Source organism: Mustela nigripes, chromosome 1, assembly GCF_022355385.1.
Source record: "Mustela nigripes isolate SB6536 chromosome 1, MUSNIG.SB6536, whole genome shotgun sequence".
In the NCBI taxonomy this organism is placed as follows: Eukaryota; Metazoa; Chordata; class Mammalia; order Carnivora; family Mustelidae; genus Mustela; species Mustela nigripes.
The window spans coordinates 100,030,652-100,056,358 of record NC_081557.1 but is presented as its reverse complement, the minus strand read 5'-3'; the positions used below and the strand labels follow the sequence as shown (position 1 = coordinate 100,056,358).

The following is a 25,707-nucleotide window of genomic DNA, read 5'->3' as shown; positions in this document are numbered from 1 at the left end:
AAGAGTGAAGTGAGCCTTGGAAGAATGGAGGGGCTGTGTCCCTGATGTCATTCTGGGAGCGATGGAAAGCCGTAGAAGGATGAACCAGGGCAGCGATGAGATCTAGTTGATATGTTTAAAACCAACTGGACCGTGGGCAGAAGTCCGGGGTGATGGGAGGTGAGTCAGGTGCCCGTGGACTCCAGCGAGAGAGGCGCCGGGACTCGTGGGTGGTGGTGGAGACAAAGCCGGGGGAGGAAGAGCGCTGTGTTTTGGACCCAGAGTTGGCAGTATCCGTGATGGAGTACATGGGTCTGAGGGCAGGACGAAGGGCGAGTGCTAGGACTGGGGTTCAGGCACCGGGCAAATGGTAGTGCGATGCTCTGAGGGGGGATGCACTGGGAAGAAACCGGTTTCCTGGGGGAATAGGGTGTGGTGAGTGGGACAGTTCATGGAAGGCGTCCCTGGGCCCTGGGACTGAGTGAGTTGGGAGGTCAGTGGAGAGGTGAAGGCTGGACATGGCCGTGGGCAGGTGCTGAGGGCGGAGATGCCGGTTCAGGAGCCCGGGAAGTAGAGGGGGGAGAGAGTGGACAGGGGTGGAGGGAACCTCTGGCCCAGCGAGTGCAGACACCCAGCATGGGCTCGGGTGGGGGTCAGCCATGGGGAGGTGAGCCCCGTGTCACTGGGTGGGGAACCCGTGTCCCTGGGGGCCGGGGAGTGAGGGGACAGCTTGGGGAGAAACGTGGGTTCGGGTGAGAGGAAGCAGAGTCTGTGTGTGCTTCTGGAATGATCCGGGAGTACAGGGGTGAACGGAGTAGGGGGAGACATGAAGATGTGGCCCCGTGGAAGGGCAGCTGGTGGTGGCAGGGCCGGCCGGACAGGCCAGGACAGCTTCGGCTGCAGGTGGCTGCTGTGCCAGGAAAAGTGGCCTTGGTGGCAAGGAACCTCATCCCCTCGTGGACTTGCTCAGGGCAGCCGGCCCCCGGGCCCAGCAGCTGCGTGGGGCACCCGAGGCCGCACGGTAGGTGCCACCCTTGCGGGAGCCTGGACAGGGAGGTCACCCACCGAGGAATCTTCTTTTGTCCCTTGTCGTGTGCCCGGCTCCTCTCCCTTCTTTCCCCGAGTATTTTGGTCTATCCCGTTGCTTCTCTGCTTGCTCCTGGCTGTTCTCTGCGGTCGCGGCCGTGGTTGGCAGTGGTGCCGGCTGGCTGCGGCTCCTGTGACGGGCTGATCCCGAGCCCACGGTCATCCCGCCGACCCAGGCCCCCGTCAAGGTCTTCCCCCGGCGTGGGGGGGGGGCGGGGGCGCAGGGGCAGGGGACTCGTAGGCCTGGGTGTCCCTTCGCTCCCCTTTGAGGAAGCCGCATGGTCGGAGAGGCAGGGACTGGCATGTGTGCCACCAGTGGGGACTTGTAAAAAAATCCGCTGCTTGGATACGGCCCACAAAGGATGATACATTCGATTTCCACCAAAAGTGTACTTTCCAAATACTGGGGAGTACAAGTGGGAACCTTTAATTCAAAGTTGGATCCCAGGTGACAGGCTGGAATCCTTCGGCAGCACCCCAGATTCACTGACCCGTGAAGGGTGCCCTACTGCCTGGTGGGCGGGCGCGGCTGTGGGCTGCTCTTGACAGCCGTTTCCGCTGGTGCCTCCAGGCGGGGAAAGCACGCACCTGACTTAGGACCCAGCTTCCCAAGACACAGGCGGAGATAGCAGATACATTTTATTTCAAGGTCTGCACAGACAGGTCATTTGGAAAATGACAGCACGTCGGTGACATGCGTTGTGTTTACATTGGATGATGGGAGCGATGATTGTACACAAACCGGGACCCCTTTCCGAAGCATCTCAATGGCACCGCGTATTTGGAGACCCTGCACAACGCCCAGGAACCTTCTCCATGGAAGCCGGGGTGGCTCGTTCATCAGCCTCTCTCCGGTTTTTCACCGAGCTGTCTTTGGACAGTGGACTGTGTACGGGTGATTTTAACATTTCTCCTTTCATAAGATTGTAACACTGCTGGAGTGTAGGGCCCTGTTTTGTGGATTCCAGATTCCCAGTGATGCCTCCTGTGATGTCCGTGATCTCAAGTGAGGAGCTGGGTGGGAGGCGAGTCTGTCCTCTCGCTCATGAAGACTGAAAAGTCATCTCCTTGCAAGAGGGGCTGCACTGGGCGCCTGGGTGGCTCGGTGGGTTAAGCCTCTGCCTTCACCTCAGGCAGGTCGTGTTCTCAAGGTCCTGGGATCGAGCCCCACATCGGGCTCTCTGCTTAGCAGGGAGCCTGCTTACCCCCTCTCTCTGCCTGCCTCTCTGTCTCCTTGTAACCTTTCTGTCAAATAAATAAATAAAATCTTAAAAAAAAAAAAGGAGGGGCTGCATTGAATTTTGTAATGATTATGGTTTTGAATAAAAATCAGGATTAAATTAGGTTATTTCTTATGGCAAACTTGTTTATATGAACTTTGTACATAAAAGTGAGTTACTCTGTCATCTTAACATTGGAAAAAGGATTTTCTTAAATTCTCTTCTATGACCCAGTAACACCCTCTGTCTCGAAGATGCTGATGTATCTGTTCTCATCTGAACGCGTTATGCATCAGTGTTGAGAGGATGCCTTGTGGTTTTAGTGGTTCTCTCTGCTTAGAGCCACTCTTGGTCACATCTCCTTTGTTTTGTGCTCTGTTGCGAACTGAAAGCTGTAATTGGTTGTTTGCTTTAAGTCAGGCTAGCTTTTAGATATTTGTAGGCTCTGAGATATGATTGGCCATTTACAGCTATCAACAAGATTAGGGTCTAAATATAAGTGTCATTTTTGAATATTTATTATGCTTTCTGACTCCAGAGGGTAAAAAAATTTATCCTTTGTTCTTTGCCCTGCAGACTGTCCAGTTTTAGATCAGTCGGGTCTCTGAACCGTGACTTGGATTTTCTCTGCTTGTTCTTGTTGGCATTTGTTACTAAAAGTGGTGTGGTAAGAATAGACATGTAGGGAGAAGATACTTACTCATTTCTTTCTTAAGAAATAACTTATTTGGGGGCGCCTGGGTGGCTCAGTGGGTTAAGCCTCTGCCTTCGGCTCAGGTCATGATCCCAGGGTTCTGGGATCGAGCCCCACATCAGGCTCTCTGCTTTGTGGAGAGCCTGCTTCCCCTCCAACCCTGCCTGCCTCTCTGCCTGCTTGTGATCTCTGTCTGTCAAATAAATAAAATCTTAAAAAAAAAGAAAGAACTTATTTGGCAAGATAGACCATATTTGTATGAGGTGTGTTTGCTTCAGATAAATCATCCATTTGTTAGAAGTGGTTGAAGGAAATAATAGCAAGTTTAAGTTAAATAAAATATTTTTTTTGAAAAATGACATTTTTGTGTGGTACTGAAATTAGTTTAGAAAAAACATTTAGAAGATTTAACTTAAAACTAAAGCTTATACTTAAAGGCTTATAGATTTAAAGTTTACAAAGGTATCAGAAGTTAAAACAATTGCAGGGCACCTGGGTGGCTCAGTGGGTTAAAGCCTCTGCCTTCGGCTTAGGTCATGGTCTCAGGGTCCTGGGATGAAGCCCCACATCGGGCTCTCTGCTCAGCAGGGAGCCTTCTTATCCCCTCTCTCTGCCTGCCTCTCTGCCTACCTGTGATCTCTGTCTGTCAAATAAAGAAACAACAACAAAACATCTTAAAAAAAAAAAAAGTTAAAACAGTTGCAATGAACAGCAAATCAAAATAGTATAAAGAAGTAAATTTTTTCTGATTATAAATGATACATGCTGTGTAGAATGTGGAAATAAAAAATATAAGGAAGCAGAAAGAACTCATCAGAACCCCACCACTGAGAAGTGGTGATGTAGATTTAAGTTTTTTACATTATAATTTTACAAATATTTATATTACAGGAAATAAGATACATGGAGCGAAGTTACGTTTCAAAACCCACTTTGAATGTAAGTATAAACTTAAATTGTGCTTTAAAATTTCAAGAATTTAAAGGGAAATATAGTCAGTAAAGAATGCATATTCTTATATTTGCATATATATGGGGTCTTGGGCTGCTGTGGGGGCTAGGAATAGCTAATTACTGAAATCCTGTGCTAGATGCCCAGATCCTGGCCAAGAGATGGGTCTAGGGCCCAGCTCTGCAGCCACTGCTTCCCCATTATCTCCCACAGAACCACCTTCTCTCTGAAACCGTGCGGGGTTCCTTCTTACGCTTGGGGACCCTTGTATTTTGAGGGACACCTGGAAGATCCTAGAAGAAAGGAACTGAACCAGGCTGGGGATTAGACCGGGAGGACCACCGTCTGATCACAGTGATACTTTCCAAGGGGCCCTGTGTCTGACAGGTTCCTCAGGTGATGTAGCGATAGCCTTCTATCCAGATCTCAGCAGTCCGACTGTCCCCGAGCTCGGTTGGAGAGTGTGGAAGGCAAGTGTAAGGAGGGAATTGTTAAAATAGAGTTTGACAGTGTTTAAGAGAACTTTTATCTACTTTTTCTTCAATTTCATATTACTGTTCGTATTAATCATTTAGGAAGTTATGACTCTGCTGAGTCCCCGTTAAGCCCCACATCGCTCGTAGGTCTGGATTCCGAGCCCAGAACAGCCTTCAGGAGGAAGCCGTTCGTTAGGGTTCTTGATTTTGCAGTAAACACGGGTAAAGCGATCGTTTCTAAAATTTTCACTGAAGAGTAGCTGTGAAATGTATTCTTCTGGTTTCCAGCCTTCTGTGGACAACTGGGAAGGATCTGTGCTTATTTTAGACTTGGTTTGTCTCAGGTTTTCTGTTAGATCTTTAATCATAAAGCATCCTCAGTGAACTGATTAGTCTTACTGCTATTCAGATATTTAGATTATTTCAATCTTTACTGAGTAAATAGTCATTCATAAAAAAGCATGTCTAGGGGTGCCTGGGTGGCTCAGTTGCAAGTGTCTGCCTTCAGCTCAGGTCATGATCTCAGGGCCTGGGATTGAGCCCCACATCAGGCTCCCTGCTCAGCAGGAAACCTGCTTCTCCCTCTCCTTCTGTCCTTCTCCCTGCTTATGTTCTGTCTCCGTTAAAGTCTGGGGGAAAAAAAAAAGTCTGTGTCCTAAATAATAAAATGGTCACCCTTATCCATGGTTCCACTTGTCTGTGGTCCGCCTTGGTCTGGAAGGAGATGAGTCTCCTGATTTCCTCAGAAAGTTAGTGGCCCAGTGCCCATGTCACTCACTTCTGTCATCTTGGTACGGAGGCATTTTATCCTCTTGTGTTGTCGTCACAAGGGTGCGTACAGTCCACAGAGACACTGAGGGACACAGTCACGTAGCTGTTATGCCCTGTATCTGGTTCCTGGTGCCGTATCCGCGTTTGCGGGGCTGCTCTGGCTCCCTTCTCACGGGGCCTCATGGGATGGTGGCTGTGCAGGCCGGAGCGGACACTGTCCAGGCCTCAGTTCTGTCTGCAGGTCCAGGCATCCCCTGGGCATTTTAGAACGGATTCCCTGTGGGTAAGGTTGGGGGTCTCCTGTGTATTGAGTTGTATTCATTTCATGAAAGATGGTTTGGATAAAATATTTAAATGTCATCATTTTTACCATCTCCTGTCTTACCAGGAAGTGGTCATAGTGAGTGCTGCCAGAACTCCTATTGGATCCTTTCTGGGCAGCCTTGCCTCCCTGCCGGCCACCAGGCTTGGTTCCATTGCAATTCAGGGAGCCATCGAGAAGGCAGGTCAGTCACCACTGTGCTCTTCTGTGTGGTTTTTTTCAAGTGAGCTCTGCTGCCCAAGGGGCCTCAAACATGCTCTCCTGACGGAGCTGGCCAGCCGCCCCACTTGCTTTGCTTTTTGTGTAGAGGGAGGCGGTGCTTCAATGGGGCAAACACTTATTTTGTACTTACTGTATACATAACACTTAGAAGTACTCCATGCCCTCCTTTCTAAATTCCCCTGTAAGGAAATCCTTGTACTACATGTAGGATGAATGTCAGCCAAGAAGAGGAAGAAACCGTCTTGCTGTAGACTATCTTGAAACTGATTAGGTAACCATTAATTAAATTGACTAAAATATGGAAATGCGTTTTGTTTTTGTAAAATCAGGGATTCCAAAAGAAGAAGTGAAGGAGGTGTACATGGGAAACGTTCTGCAAGGGGGTGAAGGACAAGCGCCAACAAGGCAAGCGGCCCTGGGCGCAGGTACTGGGAGCCGTGTCTGCTTTGATGCGTCGTCAGCTGTTCGGGAGAGCCGAGTGGAGGCTGGGTCAATGTTAAATGCATCATATAATCTGGTTAAAACTGGCAGGAGGGATGCTGTGGCGAGTTAGAGGTTCGCGTGCTCTGTTGTATTAATTTAAGTTCTGCAGCTGTGTGGGAAGGGTATCCCCGCTTTTCACAAGGACTTGTTTGTGTTGGTTTTAGGCTTACCGATTTCCACTCCTTGCACCACTGTGAACAAAGTGTGTGCCTCGGGCATGAAAGCCATCATGATGGCCTCGCAGAATCTCATGTGTGGACACCAGGTAAGAAGAGCCTTCGTTCCCATTTTATAACCAAATAACAGGCGGTGTTCAGAGATGCTGGAAATCGCAGCACGTTTGTGCTTTAGAAGTGGGATTCCGGGACGCCTGGGTGGCTCAGTTGGTTGAGCAGCTGCCTTCGGCTCAGGTCATGATCCCAGCATCCTGGGATCGAGTCCCGCATCGGGCTCCTTGCTCCGCAGAGAGCCTGCTTCTCCCTCTGACTCTGCCTTCCACTGTGTCTGCCTGTGCTCGCTCTCGCTCGCTCTCTCTCTGACAAATAAATAAATCTTTAAAAAAAAAAAAAAAAGAAGTGGGATTCCTCCTCCTCTGAGGCTCGTGAGGGTCTGGATCTGCCTGTTCTATCCGAAGGGGCGCGCAGGTGGTCCCTCGAGGGTCTGGGGTCCGAAATGAGCTTTCAGTGAAGAGGTTTGGGTTTTCAGGTGACCCTTTACTTGGTATTTTTCTGAGATTCTGGGGACTCAACAGGAAAGATTTTATTTGCTGGAGTAATAAGGGTTTGCATCGTGGAGGAGAAGAAGGTGCTCACCCTGGGGATCCAGTCACTGGCAGAGCCCAGAACCGAGGCCCGATCAGTAGTTGCTACGTCCCTGCTCACTTGTCACACCGCGCTCCTCGCTGGCGCCGCTGGCCGCTCGTCTTCACCTGAGGTCCGCGCGTGCTGCGGCGGGAGGAGCCCGGGCTCGGGCCACGGAACGGAGAGCGGGGCCGTCTGAGCCCTTCCTTTCGCGTGTGAAGAGGGTGAGGTTAAGACTGGCCGGCAAGGTTGCATGGTTGAGACAGGACAGCGGGGGTCTTCGTCGCATCTGGTGCCTACTGGCCTCTCGGGGTCTCGGGTGTGACCCAGCAGGTGTGTGTGGACCTCGGCCCGCACGTGCTGGAGCCCCGGACACGCCTCCCCGGCTGTGTTACCAGTCCCGGGGCAGAGAGGGAGAGGGGCTGGGGCGCCCCCTCGCGGACGGGTCTGACGCGTTTCCGTAAACCGCGCGTGCTCAGGCGGGCCCGGAAATGACGCGTGTGAAACGTGGTCTTCGTTCTCTCTCCCGCTGTCTTGTGTGTTCTGCCACTAGGAGCAGAGAGACTCTGGGCAAGTTGCCTAAACTCTGTACCCCACGGAATGCCTGCGGGATCTTTCTCCGTGAGCACGTGCTCGTGTTCTCCTGACCTGAGTAACGAAAGCGTATTTTCTGGGCCCTTGTGGACCAGACATCGAGGTGGTCTTCCTTTCCTCACTATTTTAGACGATGGCGCCACACGTGCCTATACGCGTGCCTCTTGGTCACTGGGTCTTGGTCCTTGAACAGCCGCTCTGAGGGGTTCCGTGGAGAGGTGAGAACAGCACGTCTGGAGCCAGACAAGCGTGACCCCTCCTCCCGCCCCACGAGCTGAGCGCCTGCTCAGGGGTCGCCAGTGGACAGAACATTAACAGTCTCGTCACGTACAAACTGGTCCCTTGGAAAGATTACTAAGAGGAGAATTTGAGTCATAAGATTTCCAGAGGATATTTTCAAATGCTTCCGTAAAAGTGGTGCAGTTGCACAGTTTGCAAAGGAACTCCTTTGTACAGAGGGTGACACCAGCACGGGGTGTTACTAGGCCTTGGGTACAGCAGCCAGTGGAAATCGGAGGAGATCGTTTCCATGCTGGGAACTGTTTGAGAAGGAAAGTTTTCTCTCAGTGGATTTATGGTGATTCTCTAGCAAATGCTGTTTGTGCTACCTGGAGACGCTTTCGGCTGGTATTTCTGCGTGTGTACAGTTATCTGACTTACTAGGAATGAATTTTTTTAAAAAAAATATTAAAAAAAAAAGATTTTATTTATTTATTTGACAGACAGAGATCACAAGTAGGCAGAGAGGCAGCAGAGAGAGAGGAGGAGGAAGCAGGCTCCCTGCTGAGCAGAGAGCCCAATGTGGGGCTCGAAGCCAGGACCCTGGAATCATGACCTGAGCTGAAAGCAGAGGCTTTAACCTACTGAGCCATCCAGCTTCCCAGAATGAATATTTTTAACTATCAAAATATTTTGAAATTTTTTTGGAAAGTGGACACTTTTTATTTTGTATTTAAGAATAATTGATACCTTATTTTCTGTCCCTCACTATTGCCATCACCCCTGGGAATATTCAGTATTTTAGAGTAACTGAGTAGAACTTACATGAATGAGAAGTAAGTGAGAATCTCTTCATTTCAAAACTGGCAAAATATTTAGGTTTCTTTGGTCTGGAACTCGTGGTTGTCTTTATTCCTGGTTAAAGGCTGTGAGGAAATAACTTGGCTTTAATGCTTCCATTAATGTTTTATATTAAACTGTTTGTGTTAAAATAGCCCTTATTATGTAAACAAGTTTCTTCTGTTGGTTTGTACTAACCGGTTAGTTGATTAGCACTCGCTGATAGACGTGACAAGGTCTCTGCTCCTGAAAGGAGCGGTGTTTGATGAAGACGGACTCCGGAGTACAGCTATCCAGGGCAGGGCCGTGGTGCTGATAAACGCCTACCCAGGAACCAGGGAACAGAACAGAAGGACGGGCAGCTCGTCCCAGAAGGGCCAGGTGTCCTGATCCGGGTATTTCCCATGTTGGTGGTGGGGCAGGATGCGCAGGGGTGTGTGAGCGAGCACAAGGTCTGTGAAGGCCTCACAGCAGGTGTGGGTGAGGGGACAGAAAGGGGGAGAGAGGCCTTCCGGGAGAAGGGCCAAGGCGCCTTTCATTCTAGCCCAAGTGACCTGGGCGCGAGTCCACGCGCCGCCGGGGTGGAGGCAGCGGTGCGTGGCATGTGGTCACATAGAGAGTTACCACAGCCGTCTGGGAAGAGCCGATCAGGAGAGAAGTAGGATTATTTCTTTGAACAGCTTTCATCTTTCAGGGCAGTGTTGAGTGTGGCAAAGGATCCTGGGAGTCTTAGAATACCCATACAGATTGATGCAAAAGTTGGGTATTTATCCTTTCTGATGGCTGAGTAATACTCCATTGTATATATGGACCACATCTTCTTTGTCCATTCGTCTGTTGAAGGACATCCCGGCTCTTTCCACAGTTTGGCTGTTGTGGACACTGCTGCTCTGAACACTGGGGTACAGATGGCCCTTCTTTTCACTACATCTGTATCTTTGGGGTAAATACCCAGTAGTGCAATTGCAGGGTCTTAGGGTAGTTCTTTTTAATTTTTGGAGGAAGCTCCACACTTTTCCAAAGTGGCTGCACCAACTTGTATTCCCACCAGTGGTGTTAAGAGGGTTCCCCTTTCTCCACATCCTCTCCAACACACGTTGTTTACTGTCCTGTTGATTTTGGCCATTCTGACTGGTGTCAGGTGGTATCTCAATGTGGTTTTGATTTTAATCTCCCTGATGGCTAATCATGATGAATGTTTTTTCATATGTGTGTTAGCCATTTGTGTGCTTTCTTTGGAGAAGTGTCTGTTCATGTCTTCCCATTTTTTGACATAATTATCTGTTTTTTGAGTGTTGAGTTTGAGGAGTTCTTTATAGATCCTGGATATCAGTCCTTTATCTATAGTGTCGTTTGCAGAATTATCTTCTCCCATTCCGTGGGTTGTCTCTTTGTTTTGTTGACTATTTCCTTTGCTGTGCAGAAGCTTTTGATCTTGATGAAGTCCCAAAATTTCATTTTTGCTTTTGTTTCCTTTGCCTTTGGAGACCTGTCTTGAAAGAAGCTGCTATGGCCGATGTTGAAGAGGTTACTGCCTATGTTCTCCTCTAGGGTTCTGATGGATTCCCATCTCACATTGAGGTCTTTCATCCATTGAGAGTTTATGGTCCAGTTTCATTCTTCTACACATGGCTGTCCAATTCTCCCAGCACCTTTTACTGAAGAGACTGTCTTTTTCCATTGGATATTTTGTCCTGCTTTGTAAAAGAGGAGTTGACCATAGAGTTGTGGTTCCATATCTGGGCTCTCTACTCTGTTCCACTGGCCTATGTGTCTGTTTTTGTGTCAGTACCATGCTGTCTTGGTGATCACAGCTTTGTAGTAAATAAAGCTTGAAATCAGGCAACATGATGCTCCTGGCTTTTTTCTTTTTCATCATTTCCTTGGAGAGTCAGGGCTTTTTCTGGTTCCATACAAATTTTAGGACTAAACCAGCACTTTGAAAAATGCTGATAGTATTTTGATCGGGATGGCATTGAAAGTATAGAGTGCTCTGGGCAGCACAGACATTTTACCAACGTTTATTCTTCTGATCCATGAGCATGGAATGTTCTTCGATCTTTTTGTGTCTTCAGTTTCCTTCATGAGTGTTCTGTAGTTCCTCGAATACAGATCCTTTACCTCTTTGGTTAGGTTTATTCCCAGGTGTCTTATGGTTTTTGGTGCTATTGTAAATGGAATCAACTAATTTCCCTTTCTACAGTTTCACTGTTAGTGTATAAAAAAGCAACTGATTTCTGTAGCCTGCCACATTACTGAATTGCTGTATGAGCTCTAGTACTTTGGGATGGAATCTTTTGGGTTTTCTGCATAAAGTATCATCAGTACATGTTCCTGACTTTACTTTCAACTGAATGACTCTGCTGCAGTCAGCCAAAGACAAGCCAGGACTGTGAACAGGTTATTAAGAAGGCGAGAATCCTGTGGGTGGGTACTGGAGGTTTTCCCCACATCCTTCCACTGTCTCCTTGACCCCTGCATTCATCAGGCGTCCTGTGTGGACCAGCAGCTTTTGCCCAAGCAGCCTGACATTTGCTCAAGCAGTGTAAACATTGCTTCACTTGTAAGGCAGGTGCTTGGGAAGTACTGAGTCATATTTTTCATACAAACTGAAAAGAGCAGAGTCAAGTGGCCTAAGGCCGGTTGCCTTCAGAAAACCCTCGAACTGCTGCTTACTAAGCATTACCTTGCCCTTTCTGCTACGCTGGAAGCCAGGGACCACTGTTTGCCAAGTTCTGGCTTCATGTACAGGAAATTTATTTCAGCTTCACCTTTGTTGTAAGCAACTTTACCAAAACCAGGAGTAGTAAAACCTTGTCTTTTCAGGTGGTATTAAATCTCCAGATTGGGGGATGGTTGAAGGGAAGAGAGGTAGAAGGAAGCCAATTCTCAAACACTGGCCTACAGGACAGGACTGTCAATAAAGCACACATTTACTACCAGCCCTGTCAGGACACATTCATCATAGTCGCTTAAACCTTCATTAACTGTAGAATCCAGTGTTTATGCCAAAATCTCGAATAGCCACGTGCAAGATGCTAACGCTGGCACATGCTCGATCCAACTTACCTTTCCAGGGCTTCTTTTACGAGGTCTTCCGCTAATCTACACCCTGGACAAACTGGGTGTCTTATTTCTGGGGCACAGCTCCTATTTCTCCTGCTGAGGCCTTTCCTTGGGTTGCGGTCTCCACTTCTCTGAAATCTCAGAGCTCCAGGCCCATCAGAGCACCAGTCCTACATTTCCTCCTAAATAGTAACTCACTCTTTTTTTTTTTTTTTTTTAAAGATTTTATTTATTTATTTGACAGAGAGAGGTCACAAGTAGGCAGATAGGCAGGCAGAGAGAGAGGAGGAAGCAGGCTCCCCACTGAGCAGAGAGCCCTATATGGGACTCGATCCCAAGACCCTGAGATCATGACCTGAGCCGAAGGCAGCGGCTTAATCCACTGAGCCACCCAGGCGCCCCGTAACTCACTCTTTTACATCATTAAACACCACTGCTTGAAACTCTTTTGGCACAATATCCTAATACTCTGTAACTCTCCAGTCCCTCCTCATGCATGTAGCACGCCAGCTGGTAAGCAACTTACAGTGGTGAGAACGTGCTGTATCTTGTAGAGGAGAGGTACAGGGGAGTCACACTACATTTGTTGGCCATGATTTTGTTGGTTGTGTGCTCTTTCTTGCATGGTCTTTATGATTCTTGTGAAGCCCTTTCTCCAGTACCCAGGCTGTCCTGTCCATTATAGGGTATGCAAGGGGCACTTCCTCAAACTGCTTATGGAGAAGAGCTGCTTTATTAGGATACCTGATTCTTAAATATCTTGACATTTTAGACCATTTCTTTTCATCTGGCTCAGAGAGGGTGCCTCTGTGCCCACTGTGTAGCAGCCTAGCCAGGTCCACGGAAGCGTGTTGGTGGTGGCTGCGTGGTGGGCATCCATGGCTGTAGGTCCTGTTGGAGTTGACATTGTTTTCGCTGCTGAGCAGGATGTGATGGTGGCAGGCGGGATGGAGAGCATGTCCAACGTTCCCTACGTCATGAGCAGAGGAGCCACGCCATACGGTGGTGTCAAGCTGGAAGATTTGATTGTGAAAGATGGGCTGACGGATGTCTACAATAAGATCCATATGGTAATGCTTGTTTTTTGGGGGAGAAATCCCAGTTAGTACACAGGACTACTTGGTGTTTAAAGATATGCAAATTCAGAAACTGAAGGGTGGGCTCCATAAATGTTGATTTTAGCCATTTATTTCAGGAACACATTTCTTAGCTCCCCGCATCAGTTTAACTTGGGTGTTGAATCCTCTGGCCCACACTGGAATAGGGAGTGTTCTGACTTCTGATTATAGATTCTGTAGCTATTTAATTATTTACCTTTGAAACAGAAATTCTGGACTCACTGAAGTATCTCAATAAGAGACGTGAGTGAAAAATGACCTAGTACAGCAAGAGTGTATTTTAAGAAACTATGTTTAATGGCTAACCACTGTTTTATGTTATGCAAGTTAATAGATATAAAATAAGTTCTGCAAAGCGAATTTTTTTTTAAGAATTCCATCTTTTATCAGGGGAACTGTGCTGAGAATACTGCGAAGAAGATGAACATTGCACGGGAGGAACAGGATACGTACGCGATTAACTCCTACACCAGGAGTAAAGCAGCGTGGGAAGCAGGAAAATTTGGAAATGAAGTTATCCCTGTCACAATTACAGTAAAAGGTAGAGGGATGATGTTCCAACATAGGTTTTTTATGCTAAAATATTCTTGCTATGCTAAAAAATTGTTTTAGATTAGTACATTTTTATCTTTGTTCACCTGAGGACACATACTTTTGCTTATGGTTAACAGAGGGAAATGCTGTCCAGTTACAATGTAAGTCCACCCAATTTCATATCCACTTCCAGCTCAGCTACAAATACCACTAATAATGTTCCCAGTTTGAGAAATATATTTGTATTTATTAGACATTTTCTAGTATCAGTGACAGTTTATTAGCCTTTGAGGTGAGGAGGCAGGCTTTGGGGGGCACCTCCCAGGACTGAAGGCCGCACGGCAGCAACTCTGGGAGCTGCATCATTTTGTCCTGTCTCCATCTCCGGGTCCCATCTGAAGGCTGTTGGTCACGGAGCAGGGAGGTCTCCTCCTCTGCTCCAGCAGGGACTCAGCATGAAGACTCATTAACTGGTTTAGGTTCCATTTCCATGGAGAAATGATGAGGTTCGGGATGGCGGAATTACTAGAGCTTGTCCAGCCCTGGGGTCAGGAAGGTGGCTGGAATCTGTGATCTAAAAAGGGCAAGACAAGAGAATGGGATGGGGCCATCAAAGATTTAAAATGTTAAACTACTTAAACTCTACAAGTCCCTAACAGAGAGAGGGTAGGTGGTGGATTCTCGAGTAGGGTTGACTTGGGGTGGTGCAAGGTGTGCAGGCCCGGTGTGGGGGGTACATTTGCTGTGTCTTACTGAGGGACTTGTTGTCCTGACTGCTGATGAGACTTGTACTGCAGGTAAACCAGATGTCCTGGTGAAAGAAGATGAAGAATATAAACGGGTTGACTTTAGCAAAGTCCCAAAGCTGAAGACAGTTTTCCAGAAAGAAAATGGTTAGTACGAAGAAATGAACCGTAGCAAAAAGTGGAGTTAATATAACCACCTCTGCTCTTGGAACTGCCTATGGATTTTAGTTAAGTAATTCTAGAAAACATTTAGATGTTATTTAGCATTTTCAATTCAAGGCTCATATGAAATTAACAAATGATATTCATCCAGAAATATTAAAAATTTTGTTAATACCTTCAATATAGAAATCATAGGGAAGAGACTATAGAATGAGTATAGAATTCAGTTTTTCATATTTAATTCATTTTGAAAGTTTATTCTGTAACGAAATGTGTTTATATGTTAAGTACCTGTAAGATTTTTGAGGATGAAGTTGCCAGCAGTGTTGTTCACGGTTTTTTTCTAGTGCCTTACTTGTAGTAGGTCCTCAGTAAGTAACTGTCGGAATCTATCATAAACAGGATTCAAGTGTCTCAGTTAATGCTTTTGAAATCCTTGAGGTGTGGTCCATGCTGCTTTTAAAATGGGCAGATCTATTGGTGATTAGATTCTAAAGTTACTTTTTCTGCCTTTCCTGATTTGAACTTGTTAATACAAGTTCAATGCCGTGTGACAACTACAGGGAGGGCTCAGTCTTTTTTAAAGCACCATGTAAAATTTATGTTGCAAAAGTATATTTGTATATTTTTAGCTGCAATCTATAGGGGCTTGGTCACAATTTTTATAAAAAGCTTACCTGATATAATTCACAGTCTGTAAAATTTAAAACATCCAGTTCAGTTATTTTTAGTATTCTTGACATTTAACTTCAAGTGACTGTAGAGAAGATATTGTTTTTTTAAATTACTATTTTTAAAATTTTGTTTATTTATTTGACAGGTCACAAGTAGGCAGAGAGGCAGGCAGAAAGAGAGAGTAAGGGAAGCAGAGCCTGCTGTGGGGCTCGATCCCAGGACCCTGGGATCATGACCTGAGCCAAAGGCAGAGGCTATAACCCACTGAGCCACCCAGGTGCCCCAAGATGTACATGGTTTTGACACAGTATCTGCTCTAATGTGAATAAGCAAAGTTAGACTCTGGGGAAGAAAGAGCAACGAGCTGGTCCTTACCTTGGCAGCCTTGTAAGCCAGCATGTACCTCCTGCCGGCATGCCGGTGTTGCTGAGTGAGCTGTGAACAAAGGGGTAGAAAACCAGCCAGAAATAGCCAGGTGTGGGTCTCCTGAAAGCGGGCATCATCTCCACACATACTGGTCATTTCCATGCACCCAGCAGCCCCCGTGGTGCCTGCAGTTCAGTCAGTTGAACCAAATGAGCGTGGTGTGAAGTGTCGTGGCCTCACGCTCACTGCTGCTTCCAGGCACAGTCACCGCGGCCAACGCGAGCACGCTCAACGACGGCGCGGCTGCCCTCCTGCTCATGACTGCAGACGCGGCCCGGAGGCTCGATGTCAGGCCGCTGGCCAGAATAGCAGGTAGCGCGTGTTCTGAACTGCTTTCCTCCTAACCCCCAGCTTCCTGAAACGGAGTTTCCATGTTGGTTACACAGCATTGAGGTCGGCTCCTTTTCTCTGGGTGGTTCGTGTGACAGTCCCTCATATTTTGAGTTAGAAGCTCCTTTATCATTCATTTTGTAGAAGAGTAAGCATCAGATCTTTCCTAGCCTGTCTGCTGAGTGGGGGTAGGAGGTACGTGGTCCTGGCACGCAGGGGAGAGGTAACCGCCTAGAAGAAAAAGAATAAGGTAGGGGTTTAGAAATAAGAAGTCGAGACATTTTGGCATTTAACTATGTGGCTGTTACACCCTTCATCTCCTTAAACATTTTTAGCTGTAAAATCCACCTTGTGAGCAAGTTTAACAAATACCATTTTGTTGCTTTATTTTTTTTTTAGAAGATTTTATCTGTTAGAGAAAGGAGGAGGAGCAGGGGGACAGGGACCAGCAGACTCCCTGCTGAGCACGGAACCCAGACGGTCCCACTACCTTCGGATGGTGACCTGAGCCAAAACCAAGTCAGATGCCTTATGAACCCCCTGAGCCACTCAGGCACCGCCTTGTTTTCAGCTGGGAGCGCGGTTTCCTAACCTCAGCGCTTGCGACATTCTGCAACCAGTAATTCCTTTTCCGGAGGCTGTGCTGCGCGCTGGAGGATGCCCGGTCGCCTCTGCCCCCCCTGGATGCTGCAGGAAGGGGCCTTCTACCCACTGCAGCACCTACATCTTGTCTAGCTAATGCCAGTGTCCCTGGAGGGCAATTCCCCCAGCCCCCTGCTTTGGAAAATCCAAGGCCTAGATGATGGATCTAATTTTATAAAGTCGAGAGTCTTAAAACAGGAACAACTACATTTCCATGTATGATTGGGGTTAGGAAGCTTGCAGTTCTGCACACGATACATAACATATCACTTGTAAAAAAGATTTTAATGACTTTTTTTTTTTTTTTTTTTTTTAAGCATTTGCTGATGCTGCTGTTGAACCCATTGATTTTCCAGTTGCGCCTGCGTATGCTGTACCCAAGGTGAGAGCCCAGTGCGGAGCGGTCATTACTGCATCATGCCGGCTTCTGCTTAGAGCAGAGCTGCGGGGTTGGGTTTTAAATGTTACTCATCTGCGGAAGCCTAGAGATAGATTGGTTTCAAATCTTCCTAATTTTTTTTTAAAAATTTTATTTATTTGAGAGAGAAAGAGCACGAATGGAGGGAGGGGCTGAGGTAGAAGCAGACTCAGACTCCCCCATTGAGTGGGATGCCCGAAATCACTACCTGAGCTGAAGTCAGATGCTTAACTGCCTGAGGCACCAAAAGGCCCCCAGATCTTCCAACTTCTGAAAATAGTCTGAGCAGCCCACCTCAGTGAAACCGACGCAAAGTCAGGAATTATTTTTAGGTAGGATGCTTACTCACACCTGGCGTGGGCCACAGAGTGGGAGGCTGATGTGGCAAAGCAGAGTACTGAAGGTCCTGGGTCTAGAATTCAAAGCAAATAACGCAGTACTAGGAGAGGTCTCCACTCCAAAAGGAAACTGCTGGTTGCTGGTCTTAAGAGTAAAACTAAAAACAAAAAACCTATGTACTCCAGTCACTGTTGCTAAGGGAGGTTGCTACGGGGTCACAGGAAGAGACGGTGCTGAAGGAGCCTGGCAGATTCCAGCAAATACCCCCTTTTGGAAGGAGAGGGCCTCACCCTGGGAGGGGACCTCTGACAGCAACACCCAGAAAGAGCAGAAGTCAGTGAGGACTGTGGGAAGAAAGGATCAGAAATGATGGGGCGGCAGGGTTCAGAGAGGAAGAGAGTAATAGCTTCAGAAAGTGACTGCATCACGCAGGACAGCAAGGCGGAGAAATGGGCCTGGATTCTGAAGGCGAGCTCCAATCCTGACCCCGGCTTGACTGAGGGCCAGGGAAGGGGCCACATGGGTTTTGTCTCATGTTGTGGGAGCTGTATAGCCTGAAACAGAGCCTGCTGCAGGGAGAGAGGAAGGGCGGGGAGGGGGGGTGGGCGGGAACAGTCCCCAGTTACTTTTATTAATTCTCACAACAACAATTTTTAAATAAAAGGAAAACGGGGTACTTGGGTGGCTCAGCCTCTGGTGGCTCAAGCCTCTGCCTTCGGCTCAGGTCATGGTCTCAGGGTCCTGGTATCGAGCCCCGCATTGGAGGGGGGTGGGTCTCTGCTCAGCAGGGAGCCTGCTCACCCCCAACCCCTCTGCCTACTTGTGACCTGTCAAATAAATAAAATCTTAAAAAAAAAAAAAAAAAAAAAAAAGCCAGCAGCAGAATTTTAGAACCTCTTTTGCATAGCTGACAAACTGCTCAGAATTAAAGACTTGAGATAATTTGCAGTGAGGATATGACAGCTAAGAATGTCTGCGCCCATATAACCGCATAGCAACTTTTATACAGGAGAAACTAGGAGATGCAGAGAAAAACCACTGTACTAAGAGCAGAAACTAACAGGCCTCTCTCATTTGACAGATAAAGAATCTACAACTGATCAAAGTAGTAAAAAAGATTTTAAGATTATCAAGTTATAACCCCCAAATAGAGAACACATGTTTTTTTCAGGTATCCATAGACTGTTCAAGAAAATCTAATTCTTTCTATTGCCGCATATAATAAATAATGCAAACAGAATTCTTTGCTCACAGTGCAGTGAGATATTAAATGAAAAGGCTCTTCTTCCTCAAAACTAAGAAACTCCGTATTTAAATATCTCTTGCATCACAGGGAATTAGAAACCCAGATTGTAGAATTCCAAAAAAACAATGAAAGTAAGTTTTGACTGTTAAAAAAATTTTTAGGTTCTTAAAGATGCAGGCCTGAAGAAAGAGGATATTACGATGTGGGAAGTGAATGAAGCCTTCAGTTTGGTTGTGCTGGCAAACATTAAAATGTTGGACCTCGATCCCCACAAAGTGAACATCGACGGAGGAGCAGTTTCTCTGGGACATCCCATCGGGTAGGTGAAGTCAGACGAGTCTGTCTAGGCTAATGGCTTCATAATGGCCTTGTAGTTTTGTCTAAATCTTAGCCGCTTCATGCTAATCCTGTTACTCCTGGTTGAACTGGTTTCCTTCCCATCTGTCCTTCGAAGGGTGAACACCATTTCTGATAGGATCTAACACTGAATACAGATCTGCCCCATTTGTTGCCTGAGAGCTAATAGTGTCTTAATATTAAAATCTATGCTTGGGGGCGCCTGGGTGGCTCAGTGGGTTAAGCCGCTGCCTTCGGCTCAGGTCATGATCTCAGGGTCCTGGGATCGAGTCCCGCATCGGGCTCTCTGCTCAGCAGGGAGCCTGCTTCCTCCTCTCTCTCTCTCTGCCTGCCTCTCTGCCTACTTGTAATCTCTCCGTGTGAAATAAATAAATAAATCTTAAAAAAAAAAAAAAAAAAATCTATGCTTGGGCTTTAAAAAAAAGCTGTAATAGTTCTTTAAACATGTAACAGGCTTTTCAAGAGAACTTGGAATGGGAACTATTTTGATTAGGTATTTAATTTATGAAAGAACACAAATGCTTTCTTCTTCCTAGGATGTCTGGAGCCAGGATTGTCGTTCATATGGTTCATGCCCTGAAGCAAGGAGAGTACGGTCTTGCCAGTATCTGCAATGGAGGAGGAGGGGCGTCTGCCCTGCTGATCCAGAAGCTGTAGGAAGCTCATGTCTGAAACAACCCTCCGGTGCTCGCTTCGGCAGCACATATACTGAAACAACCCTCTGTGGCCAGAAAGGTCTGCTGTAATCAGTATGACTCGCTACCTGGGTCGGCTTATATACGCCCATCTGTTTCATTTTCTATTTTTTTTCTAACATTTTTACAATATGATAAGATCAATCCTCAAACCTTTTGAAAATATAAATAAATGTTTTCTTCTGCTTTAAGTCTTTTGTAATCTTTAGTTCAAAGTAGTTGTTAGAAAGCTGTACTACCTGAGACACCAGTGTGTACTTATTAGTAACTTAGAAGTAGATGCTTCCGTTTTACAGAACAAATCATCAGTTACATTTTGAGGCTGGTCAGAGGTCAGGTCAGTGAACGTCAGGTAGACTGACTGAGCTTTATCAGTGTTGCTGGAAACAGGATAGATCCATGTGCTCAGGTCTAGGGGGGACAAATTCTCACAATATTAGCATGCAGGACTGGGGGGTAGCGGGTCAGAAAATCCTGGGGTTTGGCCTGTGGATTACTACAGCAGCAAAGTGCACCCACCTCAGCAGTGGTTTCCGAGAAGCGAAGCTCCTTTCCCAGGTGAGATGCACGGCGGCGGGAGAGCGAAGGGGCAGAAAGGGTCATGCATACACAGTCTCTTGGCAGATGGTTCCTGGGAGTCCTTACCTGAGAAGGAACAAAAAGACAATGCAAGGAAAAAAAATACTAAGATTCAGAGGGATAACTTAAAAAAAAAATTACAGTAATCACAGCTAATACTTGTGGCTCATTATGTACTAAGTCCTTTGATTCTCACAAGAACTCAAGAAGGTAGGTACTGTCATTTCCTCTTATGTACAGAAAAGGACACTGAGGCACAGACTAGGCCAACTGTGAGGTCTGGGGGCCTGACTGTGAGGTCAGGAGCAGAGCTGGTCTGGTCCAAGCAGTCCTGTCGCAGCTGTGCTCCGTAAGCCTGAGCCCACCCTGACTCTGACAGGAGAGGGTAAGACGAAGGAAGGAAAGAAAACCCAAGACGTGGTAGAATACTTCAGAGGAGACAAACAGAATTCACGCTGCATCGCACCGTCAGTGACATGAGAAAGAAAAAGAGACAACCCATGAGTAAATGGTTTAAAAAAAAAAAAAAAAACACAACAAAGTGGAATCCAAGGATTAATTACAATAGAACAACTCTGGAGGCCTTATTTTATTAGCAAAATTAATTAACAGAATCCTAGTAAGATTCCAGAGAGAACATCTAGGTGGAAAAATGGGTAGCCTCAGTCATTTTCTTTAAAAGTACTAGACCGAGGGGCGCCTGGGTGGCTCAGTGGGTTAAGCTGCTGCCTTCGGCTCAGGTCGTGGTCCCAGGGTCCTGGGATCGAGTCCCACATTGGGCTCTCTGCTCAGCAGGGAGCCTGCTTCCCTCTCTCTCTCTGCCAGCCTCTCTACCTGTGATCTCTGTCAAATAAATAAATAAAATATTTTAAAAAAGTACTAGACCAACATCTATGTATTTTTAATAGAACAAAGATACTAGGAATCTTAGGTATGTAAGAGCTTAAAAATATGCTCTAGTATTTCCTCCAAAAATGATTTTATTACCAGCACATGGAAAGAATCAAAATTGAGAATTCAAGAATGTAAAACTTTTAATTTTCTTAATTTTTAAATTTTGCTAACTAAAGACAAATGCCAGTAGAATGTAAAATAAGTTCTACAATACATTACTATAGAAGGTAACCATTATTAAGTAAAAAGAGATGGTTGGTATACATAACAAATTACTAGCAGTCAAGGCAGAAACAGGACAAGAACTCTAATATGAAGGAAAGATCATTCAGGGCGCCTGGGTGGCTCAGTGGGTTAAGCCTCTGCCTTCGGCTTAGGTCATGATCTCAGGGTCCTGGGGTTGAGCTCTCTGCTCAGCAGGGAACCTGCTTCCCCCTCTCTCTCTGCCTGCCTTTCTGTCTGCTTGTGGTCCCTGTCTGTCAATTAAATAAAATCTTAAAAAAAAAAAAAAAAAAAAAAAAAAAACAATCAAAAATAAAGTTGTAGAGAGCATGAAGACAAAAGAGGAAAAAAATGGTAGTGTCTCTGGAAGACGAGAACTGAGCTCAGATCTAGGCGTGGGCTGTGCTGCCCCGGGGACCCCAGGCCGGCAGACCCACCTCTAACTCTCACTTGAACTCCTGACAAACCACAGGTACCTTCCGGGAAGCAGTTTGCTTGGACGTCTGGTGCCGCCTGAAGGGTGGGTCCCCGCATCACCCGGCTTTGACAGGCAGCAGGGCTTGCTCTCCAAGATTGGAGAGGAACTGTAGCAAAGAAGCCACCATTAGCGGGTGCAGGAGCAACCACGCCTTCCCTGCCTCCCCACACCCAGCTCCAGCCCAGAGGCTGCTGGCCACAAGGTCTGTCGCTGGCCGTCCCCCTGGAAAGGCTTAACTACATACCTTCGCAGCTGCTGCCCCACGTCCTGCCCACGTCTAGGAGCTCACTGCAGGCCTCGCCTCTGGCGTACTCATGCCTTGTCACACCCTCAAGCCGTGGGAGCCACCGAAAACAAGGCAGCAGAGGCCACCACAGAAGATTAAGAGACAAGACCTCTGCCCAGGCTGGCTGAGGAGGTTCGTCTCCCACACGAGGTCAGTATGTAGAAACCACCTAAGAGAGTTGAGGAAAATGAAGAAACAGAGGGATTTTTTTTTTCTAAACAAAAGAACAAGACCAAACTTAACCAGACCTTAATGAAACAGACAGAAATGATTTATCTGACAAGTAACATCCATAAAGATGCTCACTGGGTTGGGAGAACAATATGCAAACAAGGTAAGAATTTCAAAAGAGAAAATATAAAAGTGCCAAAGAGAAATCAGAGTAACTGAACTGAAAACCCGAGTCAGACTGCACCACGTGGAAGCAAGGACCTGAGAGATCAGGACGGCGAGTCTCACGCAATCGGAAGAGGAGACAGATGAAGGGGACTCACAGCACTATCATGACCACATCAAGTGGATAAACCTGCATGACTTGCGGCCCCAGACGGGGAAGACAGGGGCAGAGCACGTACTCAAAGAAATAATGGCTGAACACTTCCGTTAACTTGGGGAAACAAACAGAAATCCAAATCTGTGGAGCCCAGGGGGTTCCAAAAAAGATGAATCCACAACAGCCCCACGTTGAGACATTATAATTAAATTGTCAAAAGCTGAAGCAAAGAAGAGAATCTTAGAAGCAGCAAGAGAAAAAAATGCCTTGTTACCTACAAGGGAAACCCCTTGAGACTAGTGCAGAGTTTTCAGCAGTCCACAGGCCTGAGAAATGCTGAAAGAAAGAAAAAAATGCCAACCAGTACTTTATCCAGCAAAGTTGTTCTTCAGATTTGAATGAGAGTTTTCCAGACAAGCAAGAGCTGAAGGAATTCATCACCATTAGGGTCAGTCTAACAAGAAATGTTAAAGGGACTTCTTCAACCTGAAAGGAAAGGATGCTAATTAGTAACAATGAGACATTTAAAAGTTGGGTCCCTGGTAAAGACAAATACATGGTCAAATTCAGCACACTCTAATGTTATAATGGTGGTGGGCAAATCACTTATAAAATACAAGAATATTAAAAAGTTCAACTACAAAAATTTTTAATGGATATTCAAAGTAAAAATAAACATAAATTGTAACATCAAACCCAGTGTGGTGGGGGAGTGTAAAAGTGTAGTTTTTATGTGTGAAGTTAGCGGTTATAGCTTAAAGTAGATTGTTATAAATATCTTCTATAAGCCTCACGGTAACCACAAAACAAACCCACAGTAGATACACAAAAGATAAAGAGACAGGAAACCAAGGATGCAAACCTGCAAAAATGATCAAATCACAAAGAGCAAGAGATCCAGAGAGAAACAAAGGAATTACAAAACAGCCAAAGAACAATTAACAAAATGGCCATATCTGTGAATAATACCTTTAAATACAAATGAATAAATTCTCCAATCAGAAGACACAGAGTAGCTGAACGGAGAAATAAAGTCTTGACTATATGCTGCCTGCCAGAGGCTCACTTCAGCTTCAAGGACACACAGACTGGAAGGGAAGTGTTGGAAAAAGACATTCCGTGTACGGAGGCCAAAGAAAGCAGGGCAGCTGTATTTTCACTGGACAAAATAGACTTTAAGACAAAAGCTGTTTAAGATAAAAAGAAGGTGGGGGGCAATCCAACAGGAGGTTAAACCATTTGAAATAGATACACACCTAACAGAGGAGCAGAATGCCACAGTAGGAGACTTCAGTGTCCCACTTCAACAACGGACAGATGATCTAGACAAAACCAGTAAGGGAACATTGGACTTGAATAACATGTCGGATCGGATGGACTTAGATACTTACAGAACATCCCATCCAACCTCAGAATACACGTTCATCTCAGAAGCATCTGGAACACCAGCCAAGACTTACGACAGGTGAGGCCACAAAAGAAATCTAAGTTTAAGGTGATTGAAATCATATCCAGCGATTTTTCTAACAGTGGTATACAACTAGAAATCAATTATAAGAAGGAAAAACTGGAAAATTCACAGACACATGGTGGTTAAAAACATGCCACTGAGGGACGCCTGGGTGGCTCAGTTGGTTGGACGACTGCCTTCGGCTCAGGTCATGATCCCGGAGTCCCGGGATCAAGTCCCGCATCGGACTCCCAGCTCTATGGGGAGTCTGCTTCTCTCTCTGACCTTCTCCTCGTTCATGCTCTCTCTCGCTGTCTCTCTCTCAAGTAAATAAATAAAATCTTTAAAAAAAAAAAACCAAAAAAAAAAACATGCCACTGATAATCAACAGGTCAAAGAAATTGAAAGAGAAATACACAAAGTCCTGACGCAGGCGACTGGCTGGTTCAGTCAGCAGAGCAAGTGACAATGGATTTCCAGGTTGTGAGTTTGAGCCCTGTGTTGTGTACAGAGATTACTTACAAATAAAATCTTAAAAAAACATGGACACAAATGAAAATGGAAGTACAACATACCAGAACTTACAGGATGCAGCAAAAGCAATTCTTTTTTTTCTTTTTTTAAAAGATTTTTATTTATTTATTTGACAGAGATCACAAGTAGGCAGAGAGAGAGGGGGAAGCAGGCTCCCCACTGAGCAGAGAGCCCGATGTGGGGCTCGATCCCAGGACCCTGGGACAATGACCTGAGCCAAAAGCAGAGGCTTTAACCACTGAGCCACCCAGGTGCCCCAAAAGCAATTTTAGTAGGGAGGTCCCCAGTGATAAGTGCTCACATTACAAATCAAGGAAGACCTCAAACAATCTCAAATAAACACATCAACTATACCTTGAGGAACTAGAAAAGGAAGAACAAACCAAGCCCTATGTTAGTAAAAGAAGGAAATACTAAAGATCAGAGTAGAAAGAAATGGAGACTAAAATGACAATAATACAGACCAACAGAGTTAAGAGCGGATTTTTTTAAAGGCAAAAACAGAAACACCATTAGCTACCCTTACCAAGAAAATAACAGAATTTGCTTTGGCAGCACATATACTAAAATCAGAATAGAAATAAGAGAACTCCAGCAAATAAAGTATAAATGAAGGAGGAGACATTTCACGAATAGCACACAAATACACAGATAATAAGGGACTACACTGAATTACCAACATATTGGAAAACCTAGGAGAAATGGATATATTTCCAGAAACATACAACCTACAAGATGGAATCATGAAGAAGCAGTGTATCTGAACAAACCAATTAATAGTAAGGACACTGAATCAGTAGTCAAAACCCTCACACAGTGAAGTCTAGGACCAGACAGCTTCACTGGTTAATTCTGTCATTTAAACAGAAGAAGAGGGGGCGCCTGGGTGGCTCGGTCGGTTAAGCAACTGCTTTCAGGTGATGATCCCAGGGTCCCGGGATAGAGCCTCACGCTGGGCTCCCTGCTGAGCAGGGAGTCTGTTTCTCCCTTTCCCTCTAACCCTCACTTGTGTGTCCTCACTCTCGCTAGTGCTCTCTCTCAAATAAATTTGAAGAAAAAAAAAAAAAATCTTGGAAAAGAAAAAGAAGCAAGAAGATGGTACACTTCCAAAATCGTTTTATGAGGACAGCAGAACCCGGATACCAAAACTGGACAAAGACACTCTAAGAAGGAAAAATTACCAGCTAATACCCTTGACGAACACAGCTGCAAAGGGCAACTGGGTGGCTTAGTTGGTTAAGTGTCTGCCTTCAGCTCTGGCCACGATCAGTTTCCTGGGATTGGTCCCGCATCAGGCTCCTCGCTCAGCAGGGAATCTGCTTTCTCTCTCTTACTCCCCCTGCTTGTGCTCATGCTCTCA

The 25,707-nt window shown here is 46.1% G+C and overlaps 1 protein-coding gene and 1 long non-coding RNA gene across 5 annotated transcripts in view; one reads left to right on the top strand and one right to left on the bottom strand.

Annotated features, from left to right (window-relative positions):
• The window catches only part of ACAT1 (acetyl-CoA acetyltransferase 1), a 25,073-nt gene extending 5,471 nt beyond the window's left edge, over positions 1 to 19,602 (top strand). The window contains exons 2-12 of one of the 4 annotated variants that reach the window (XM_059418102.1): positions 3,871 to 3,918; positions 5,566 to 5,683; positions 6,051 to 6,146; positions 6,369 to 6,469; positions 12,650 to 12,793; positions 13,232 to 13,382; positions 14,173 to 14,268; positions 15,583 to 15,696; positions 16,674 to 16,738; positions 18,521 to 18,678; positions 19,253 to 19,602. In XM_059418102.1, the coding sequence (XP_059274085.1) occupies positions 3,871 to 3,918; positions 5,566 to 5,683; positions 6,051 to 6,146; positions 6,369 to 6,469; positions 12,650 to 12,793; positions 13,232 to 13,382; positions 14,173 to 14,268; positions 15,583 to 15,696; positions 16,674 to 16,738; positions 18,521 to 18,678; positions 19,253 to 19,373 (1,212 nt within the window). In that variant the 3' untranslated portion in view covers positions 19,374 to 19,602. Of the gene's footprint in view, positions 1 to 3,870; positions 3,919 to 5,565; positions 5,684 to 6,050; positions 6,147 to 6,368; positions 6,470 to 12,649; positions 12,794 to 13,231; positions 13,383 to 14,172; positions 14,269 to 15,582; positions 15,697 to 16,673; positions 16,739 to 18,520; positions 18,679 to 19,252 lie in introns of those variants that run through there. The other 3 variants (XM_059418107.1, XM_059418115.1, XM_059418123.1) reach the window with 3 other exon arrangements.
• On the bottom strand, positions 15,703 to 25,707 carry LOC132028760 (uncharacterized). Its single transcript, XR_009407538.1, has 5 exons — positions 25,529 to 25,707; positions 21,829 to 22,039; positions 21,544 to 21,690; positions 19,931 to 20,056; positions 15,703 to 15,945 (listed from the first exon to the last, which is right to left on the bottom strand). It is a non-coding gene; the product is annotated as an uncharacterized LOC132028760 (long non-coding RNA).